Source organism: Micropterus dolomieu, linkage group LG04 (genome assembly GCF_021292245.1).
Source record: "Micropterus dolomieu isolate WLL.071019.BEF.003 ecotype Adirondacks linkage group LG04, ASM2129224v1, whole genome shotgun sequence".
Taxonomy (NCBI): Eukaryota; Metazoa; Chordata; class Actinopteri; order Centrarchiformes; family Centrarchidae; genus Micropterus; species Micropterus dolomieu.
The window spans coordinates 28,014,767-28,023,955 of NC_060153.1; the positions used below are offsets into that span (position 1 = coordinate 28,014,767).

Consider the following 9,189-nt stretch of genomic DNA (forward strand, 5'->3'; position numbering starts at 1 on the left):
AAGCTGCTTCTGAGCGCGAGCCCCGCCGCAGAGAGCAAACCAGTGAGGACTAGTGGATGTTTTGACAGTCAGTGTGATTATGAAATGGTGCTTGAAGCAAATAAACAAGCGTGATTGTGCTATGGTCGTTCATTTCAGGTGATATTCTACCGCCGATTTGCACTCATTGCCTTATAAGGAAAGACAGTCGTGCCTGTCTGCAATAGGCCGAGCGCGGCAGCCTGCGGAAACCCTGCACTTTAACCCTTTCACTGCTGAATTTTATTTGGTCCAACCGTATGAAACAATGTAGAGAAGGCTTCATATGCAATTTATCGTTTTTAATTTAAAAGCAATACATCGCAAATGTACCAGTGCTGTAGCTATACATGTAATGAATAACAGTCAATAACTGGATGTAAGTCTGTAGCAGTAAACAACCGGATAGGCTATGTGATTTGTAACCCTCTCTTTGTCCCTCTGTATCAGCGTTTTTTAATATTCACTTAGGTGCCATTTGCAGACGAAACTTTAGGTTTGGTGCCAAAGGTTTGTGTGCCCCTTCAACGCCAGGCCTAAGCTGGTTCATACCGTGAATAATGTCTGCACGCGCCCCGTGCCAAGTGATAACGGGACCGGCTGGTGCCTGTCCTGTCCTGTCGGGCTCCGCGGTCAGAAATAAACCCTGCTGGATATAAAGCCGGCGGGGTTAGAGGATGCTGACCTACATCGGCTGCCACACAACCAGGGGCTGTTTTTTAACACCACGAAAATCCACCAGAAAATCCCCGCGATACGGTGCCATCTGAGATGTCATCTCTTTGTGCGACCTTGACTCGGAGGGGATATGGAAATCCATTCATTGTAATGCGCGTATCAGCGGCCCGCAATTTAACTGAACACAGGAAATGATTCACGTTGCATTATCATCCTTACAGAGGCGGCTCTATCCGATACTATAGAAGCATCTGGTGGGAATTTGTTTCCCCATTTCACCAGGATTCCCCGTAATAGACGAGGCCTTATTATGGTGGCGGCGCTACATCAGTTTCGCTCTGGCCTTGACGTTGGTTGGGCCTATCATGGGATTTCAGGTGGGAGGATTTGTTTTGTGAAGTTGCTAGTCTTATAATTGCAGATAAAGCCGACAATATCATGCACCCCAGCTCATTACTACATGTTGGACAGCTCTATAGGCTATATAGGCCTACTGACGGCGCAGTTAGAAACATATCCCAAACGAACCCAGCCCAGTGATGTGCTGTGACTGAAAATAAAACATTAAGCAGAAGGCCTTGCCAGGCTGCAACATTTAAGTTGGTGAGCAACACATTCAGACCATCACGGTTTAGGATAACACGCGTTCTTCTTTCATAGCACCCTCTTGCAGTTAGATCTCTCTTCACATGCAGCGACACAGGACGGAGACATGTTGAGTTCAGTGTCTCATCTCAGCCCGTACGTTGGACAACCGCAGGCACACATGCAGTTGTCGCACAACCAATGTACTTGCATTTGGGTGGACATTAGAAAATTAGAAAATGTGATGTATACCATTGTCTGTGTGCGCATTCATGTGCCGCGGAAGTTGATGTAGATGTTCTTTATAACCAAACACAACAGCAGCTGACTTCACACATTGACACACCTCAGTCAGAGCAAACAACTTCACGTCCTCCCATGGCACAGGTCGGAACACACTGTCTGTTAGAGGTAATACTGCCTGTAACAATTTTATTTTCTTATAGTTTTGTGCTACAACAGCCTATCAAGTGTGTGCGATTGATGCCTTAATAAGCTATGTATCCGCACAAATGTCTGTTTTAAGCAGATACTGGCTAAAGGTTAAATAAGGAGTTAAAGTAGACCTACATAGAAACACGAAAGGCTAATTTATTATTCAACAAAGAATGGGCTGAAATAATATAATTAACTCATGTGGGCTAAACCCGTTGTTGCTATGGTTTCCGTACCCCTCACAAAATATCACACCCTAGTGGATCGTTCATAGAAAAATCAGACTTTTCCTACACCTCAACTATCTGTAGCTTTGTTATGTATTGTTCGTACGCCACCGAAGTCGTGATTACACTTTTCCCGACAGCACTTTAAAGCAACACGGAAACAACCCCCGCCCCTATTACCGCCCCTCCTCTGACGTCACTCTAACGGCTATTTGCATGAAGTGTTTTCTGGCTGCAGCTTCAACTCGCCTGCAGAACGGGTCTCTCCGAGGGGGGAAAGCGAGGGAAGAGACGAAGTGATAATACGAGGAGGAGGGGGGCTCTTGTGTTTCACATCAGCGCAGCAGCAAGAAAAAAAACGTCCCGAAAGAGAGGATAAGGTGTCGGATCCCAAAAGCAGAGGGGGAAAAAAACAGAAGAACCGCTTTTCTTGTATCGGAAAATGGAGCTACCCGCCGCGGGAGAGCACGTCTTTGCGGTGGAGAGCATCGAGAAGAAGCGCAGCAGGAAGGTTTGTATCAAGAGCACTGAAGGGCATTTTTACACACATTCACATGGAAAGGAGGATAATTTTCTTTGGTTTTCCTTCACCTTATTACGGACTACATGTTTTTTATTTATTGAATCGTTTGTAAGATGACGGTGCAATGCAGAGTGCATTTTGCTGCGTAAAGTAATGTAACGCTGATTATCCCGTTTCTCTCCATTCACAGGGGAGGTTTGAGTATCTGGTCAAGTGGCGCGGATGGTCTCCAAAGTAAGTCCCCTTTTAAAGCCTAACACTGATACTCATAATGATAACACAAAATTCAAAACAGAAGTGTGTGTGTGTATGTGTGTGTGTGTGTATGTGTGTACGAATGTGACATCCGTGCGAGCGTGGGCGCGCAAATGGGCGGTTGCGCGTTCTTGCTTTGGACGCTCGACGCGTTGGCCTCGATGATGGATGTGGTTTTACAATATATGTAGTCCCCAGTGTGCCAATTAAAGGAAGACATGGCTATATTTGAACCCTATGTTTAAGAAATGCCTATATATCTACAGTTGAGTGGAGGCTGGGCCAGTGTATCCCCTCCATCTCCCCCACTGCCGCGCGTAAAAGTTACTCATGATTTATTACACGTGCATCCACAGGGAGTGCAAGTGTCTCAGCATGTTGTTTACACATGTACATGCCTACAGGTATGAGCTATGGGGGGATTAATAAGTCAAGGATTGGGTTAGGGCCTTTTGAGGCTTTTCGGGGGCAGAAATGACCTTCTGTCCTCAGCCAGTGTCTGTTAAAGTCCGCCACTGTTTGACAGGCCAGTGTGTCCTCACTGCTCACTGTCTCCTCTCTGAATAGATATAACACCTGGGAACCAGAGGAAAACATCCTGGACCCAAGACTGCTTGATGCTTTCCAAGCCAGGTAAGTTCAGAGTTGGATAAGCTGTCCACAGTATAAATCACACAATAACACAAAACTGCAGATTCCTACATTTCGAATCGCCTGTCACTCAGCGGCATGTTTAAAGTAGGAGCTCTCTGTGTGTTTGTAGTCAGGAACTATGCTGCCTGGTCACACCATCTGGATAATACCATGTTGATAAGAAACTATCCATACAATGTGTAGATTAAATGTGCAGGGCCTTGGGGTTTGGAATAGGCTTAACACTGGTGACATCAGAGATCAGGTTAGGGTTAAACTCAGGCCAAGGTTTCCAAAGTAAACTGTGACACTTTGTTGCACCTACTTTTTGTCACCTGATAGTCAGCATCAGGTTATCATGCTAAAGTGGTACTTGCTGTCCCACCACTCGGTCACCAGATGCACCTGTGTCATCTTCCAATGGAAATGGCAGCCAATTGTATAACCCAATAAACCAGTTATTGTTGATTATGCAAAATGCTAAACTTACTAAAACTAAAGTTCTGTTTGGATCATTTCTAATTTGGTAAATTGGTTATTTTTTCAGACTTTACTCATGTGCACCTTTATTTAAGTAGATACAAACTTTAGACCCCTTGCAGAAATGTTTAACACATAAAATATACTATGAATAATAATGTGTGTCTGATACAATACATTTTTTTCCACAAAAAAGGTTTAATTACCTTATTGAAAATAAATAAAATAACTTCTACTTCTTCTCCCTGCTTGAAAAATCCAAAATGAATATGCAAATGTTGTTCATTTTAAAAGTGAAAGTACAAGACACGCTGTCTCTTACTTAAGTGAAAAGTCAGTTGTCAGTGAATGTTTGCTGGACGTTTCAGGTTTCCACAGCACACTTGTGTAAACTGGCTTTTAAACCATTTGTAATATCACAAAATTGTGCTTGTATGTCCACGTGTGTCAGACTTGAGTGAGCACAGAGAAACTTTCCCCCTCCAGGAGGTGAATGAAAACAGAGTGTCAAACTCTGCAGATACATCATTCTGCAATGTGAAGGTCAAACATCTAAGTGAAGTAACAATATGCAAAACAATTTTTTGACTGGAGGAGGACTTTAAATTATGGTTCACATCTTTTCTAAATCTGCTTTAAATGTGGAAAGGCAAGAGCAAATGAAGATTATTGTGAGCATGGAACCAAATAGTAGCTGAGTAAATGTTACAAATCATAGGTAAATGCACATCTCAAAATTTAACCAGAGTAACTTCCTCATGTTCTCTATTAGTAAAATAGAGCAATTAGCTGCTTGGCTAATTGCTAAATAGTCTGTTGAGTGACTGACCAGATAGCTCCACGCGAATGACAGAGTGATTGAATATCTTAAATGCATAGCGTGTTAAACTGTCACTGGCTTTTCTCCTAGTCTCCCTCAGGTTTTGCTTACAACAACCTTTCAGGTGCAGGTCACACATAAAAGCAAAACATCGACATCACTCTGTGTCTGCTTTTGCAATTACCTCTCTCCCTCTAAAGAGGAGAGATTTTATTGAAACTAATTGCGTGTCTCTCCGGGGAGCCAAATCGTCTGAATGCCAGGCTATGAAAATACACTGAGTCGTCATTGTAATTAGATGTGAGGGAGGAGGGTGGGGGAGGGGACTGACATCACTTCTGTCTGCGGTATTGAGTTACTGCCTTGGAGAGACTTGCATGGAGACTGAGGAAAGCTAAGGAAAGTCAGAGAAGCACTGGCCTTTATCTTCTACTGTGGAGACACACATTGTATGGGATAATGACTGCTTAGCTTTTAGTCGCTGTTAAGTGCAGTGAGGAATTAACAAAAAGGTTGGGATACTGTCAAAAGGTGTATAATACTGTATATAATAATGAAACTAAAATGCATGCGCTCTGAACCCGTTTTAAATGAATTTCACTTTGCATCAGGAAGTGTAACTCCAACCTTTAACTGATTCACTGTTGTCTCATTGAGCCTTAGGAAGACACACGTTGTGTTGCCATGCAACAGCGACTCATCTCTGTGAGATTGTTTCACTGATTGGCTGCTGTTTTCTTCTCCCACAGGGAACGTCAAGAGCAGCTGATGGGATATCGCAAGAGAGGACCCAAGCCCAAGCACCTGCTGGTTCAGGTGAGGAAAAAAATGATATTTAATATTTCTCTTCATATTATCAGTAATGTAAATGATGAATCACAGCCATGAGGCCTTTTCATGTGCAATCCCTCTCAAATCCCTGGAAATCCCAGGAAGCAGTATAGAAAAATGTTGAATTTCTAATATGAGATGCAGATTTAAAGGGACACTCCAGGGATTTAATATTGCATCAAAAAATAATAGTCAAAACTAAATCAGCAAAAGGCAGAGATATCCTTACTTTGAGTCTCTAGACTGGTTCAAGCTCTGGAAATGCAGTATCCTACATTTCCATAATGCAGCGCAAAAGCAATATTTAAGCAATTCTCAGACTTCAACAGAAGACTTGCAACTAATCTCTATGTTCGGAGCACTTGCCCATTGAAAATTTAAATATTTATTACAAAACAATAAATATGTGAGGAGATATTATCTCCATTCAGTTTTATGGGGACCAGTTCCCTGACCTAACAGTTGTAGCTAAATGACTGTGAATCGTACATTTAGCGCATCAATCACCGGTCCAAAAGGGCAGGGGAACCCCTCAGAGGAGTGTTTTTGTTCCTCTCAGGAGGGTGTTGGTGGTAACACATGGGATAAAGTCAATGACGGGACACAAAGCAGCCAGTGACATTCCTCTGAGCTGAGGTCACAGCCACAGGAGACACTTTGAAATGTCACTCTGATGGCCAAGCCGGTGGCTGAAAGGGCTGTACAGGAGCTGTAGGAGGGCTATGTGAACATGGATGAAGGCCCCTGAAATAAACAGTGTGCTCGTTGGGGCCTCAGAAGAGCCCCTTCACACATTCCAAGCACAGTTTCTTTGGTGCAACTCATGGGCCCCAAGACACATTTATAGGAACTGTAGACAGTTGAACTATTAATCAAATGCCCTACAGAGAGGGAAGCCCTTAAACACTTACGGCAAAAGCACCAGACATTCCCTAATTCTTCATGTAATACGGACAGAGCTATATGTTATTGAGCCTTTTTTTAATAACACAAACTGGTCTGGTCTCACAGGTTCCTTCTTTCGCCCGGAGATCCAGTATTCTGGCTGACCTTCATGAGGCGTCCCTGGATGAGGACAGCTGTCAGAAGACCAGCCCCATCCAGATGCTCCGTCCCCAGAGCCAGCAGTACCAGCTGAACAGCAAGAAGCACCACCCTTACCAGCCGCTGTGCATGGAGCGTGAGGGTGAGCAGCAGGCCAACGGCAAGAAGTTCTACTATCAGCTCAACAGCAAGAAGCACCACCACTACCAGCCGGACCTCAAGGGGCACGAGCCCATATTTGCCAGACCCAGAGAGTTAAATGCTCCGGAGCTGGCTAACAAAGGGTACAACCTTCCCCCTGTGCTGCAGCAAAAATGGGTCCGGGACAAGGACTCGGGCTGCCTGACCAAAGTCAAGGATATCACCATGGAGCTAAAGAAGCTTCCAGCAGACCTCAATGGCCACAAAGAGCCGGAGAAGGTAAACCCTAAAGAGGATGCTTTACCGCAGTCTAATGGTGGCAGCAACAGCAAGCTAAAGATTGTGAAGAACAAAAACAAGAACGGGCGGATTGTTATTGTCATGAGCAAGTACATGGAAAATGGAATGCAAGCGGCTAAGATTAAAAATGGTGACTCTGAAACTGCTGAGAAGCCGCAAGGAATAGACCACAGCACAGAGAACCACCTCGAGAAGATGAAACTCGTCAAGAAGCTCGGCCTCATGAACGGATTTGCAAAAAACCCCAAAGACAAACTGGCTGTTCCCAATTCTGGATTTAACAGAGATTGCCCCAAAGAAAAGGAACAGTCCCCTAAAATGAAGCCAACTGTGACGGAACAGGATAAACATGTCGAGGTCAGGGTTCAGGGGCAGCTTCCAGCGGATCAGCCTTTGCAATTGACAACCAAGCCTAATCTGCTCCCCCTGCCTTTGGATAGGGGAGTTCCTTCCCCACTGGACAAAAGAGGAAGCCAAGGTGGATTTCAAGGACTAAAGCGCCACTTCTCTGACACAGACAGTGAGGAGCATGGGAGTAGTAAGAGGTTTTTGAGCTCCAGGAGTTTCAGCACTCCTAACACAGCACCTTCACCCACCGAAAACATCAGCATCGACCAAAACGGACACCACAGTCTCACTGGACTGCAGGACTGTGGCTATGCAGACCAAGAGGAACCTATTGACTTGAGCATTGTCAAGTTCAGGCCTAAAGCTACCCAGGCTGAAGCACACGCACAAGCTGAAACTGTAACACAAGCTGAAACACACACACAGGATGACGCAGACACACAAGCCGAAACACAAACAGACGTACAGACGGAAACTCAGTCCCAGATTGAAACACAAAAAACTACAGAGGAGGAGAAAGTCGACTCATTGTCTGTTTCTAACCAGGAAAAGGGAAACGGGGAGACATTCCCCCCCAGCCAGACTTTCCTTGGGAATATAGTGATCACAGACATTACTACAAACTGCCTCACGGTCACCTTTAAGGAATACATAACTGCGTAACTGAACTGTGTACCAACTGTGTACCTGTATAAATGTACATTTTATATATTTGTATTTTCAGATTCTTGAATGTACAAATCGACCCTTGATGTTGTTTTGATTTGCATAGTTCTGATTAAACGAAAGATCCTTTATTGCGTTATTTGCATATTTCTTCTTATAAGCTCTACCTGTTGTTATTTTTGGAGATTTTATCACATGCAAAATCGAATTTCAGCTATTTCAAACTTTTAAAAAGCCACATTTTGTCAAAGAAATGTCAGAACTTTAATTGAAGATGCACTTAATTCTTGTAAATACTCTCCTCTTTTCTATGGATGGAATTTGATTATACACTCGACTGTCTGCATCTCAGATGATGTTTCACAAATGTAGGCTACATGGAGAATTTTGTAAGGAAGAAATATTATATTGAAACATGGTAAATTACACTGTGTGTGTGTGCGTGCGAACAGATGGACAGATTTAAACAAGGATGCATGCTGCTTGGACAGATTATGCCATTAGGTATGCTTAAACAAGCAGATAGTAAGAAAAATTAATCGCCTTTCTGTCAATAAATGTGATTTGCATTGTTGATGGGGAAACTGGGATGGTTCTATAATGAAAGATTATTAATGGTTAATGTTTGATATATGGTTTCTGTTGAAAGTTAAACTGTTTTGTAGTTGGGTATCCAGAGACCTGATACTGAGCACAAGTCACTTCCATTAAGACAGCGGATATACAACCCTGTGACTCTATTCATTTGATGTTTTGCAGCAGTTCATTGACTAAGTGGCTTTTGTCATTTGAATTATATCAGTCACAAATCTGTGTTTAACACTGCCAGTTGAGCCGTGTATTCCAACAGATTAGTACCACCAGCTGGGTGCTCTATTCAGTTTTTCATGTTTCCTTTCTCTGACACCCTGACATAGGCTGTTATGTATGGGTTTGAATTTGCTTCTCTTGGTGTCATATTTTGAGGAACTTTTGCAGCAAAGTGTTCATTAAAAGTATGTAAAAGCACACATTCTTGTCATAATCAGATCTGTTACCTTGTGTCATATCTAACCCCTATTTTAAAAATCCCTTCCAGCACTCTGTGATGTGAGGTGCATTGAACTGCTCTGTGAGAACGACAGATGCACTTTTGATGTTTTGTGTGCAAAAAATGAAGGCTTCCAATGGTACATTTTGCAATAATAAAAATTGTTTGCAAGTGG

General features: G+C 43.3%; 1 protein-coding gene across 1 annotated transcript; it reads left to right on the forward strand.

Moving 5' to 3' along the window:
• Positions 1 to 1,972: 1,972 nt before the first annotated feature.
• Positions 1,973 to 9,189, forward strand: LOC123970279 (E3 SUMO-protein ligase CBX4-like). Its single transcript, XM_046048269.1, has 5 exons — positions 1,973 to 2,454; positions 2,657 to 2,700; positions 3,289 to 3,354; positions 5,404 to 5,470; positions 6,497 to 9,189. Exons 1-5 carry the CDS (start codon positions 2,386 to 2,388, stop codon positions 7,979 to 7,981), a joined length of 1,731 nt encoding a protein of 576 aa, XP_045904225.1. The 5' UTR covers positions 1,973 to 2,385; the 3' UTR covers positions 7,982 to 9,189.

Coding starts and splice junctions, on each gene's coding strand:
- LOC123970279 (XM_046048269.1), top strand. CDS start 2,386: ATGGAGCTACCCGCCGCGGGAGAGCACGTCTTTGCGGTGGAGAGCATC. Junction 2,455..2,656: donor AGAAGAAGCGCAGCAGGAAG/GTTTGTATCAAG, acceptor CTCCATTCACAG/GGGAGGTTTGAGTATCTGGT. Junction 3,355..5,403: donor CTTGATGCTTTCCAAGCCAG/GTAAGTTCAGAG, acceptor CTTCTCCCACAG/GGAACGTCAAGAGCAGCTGA.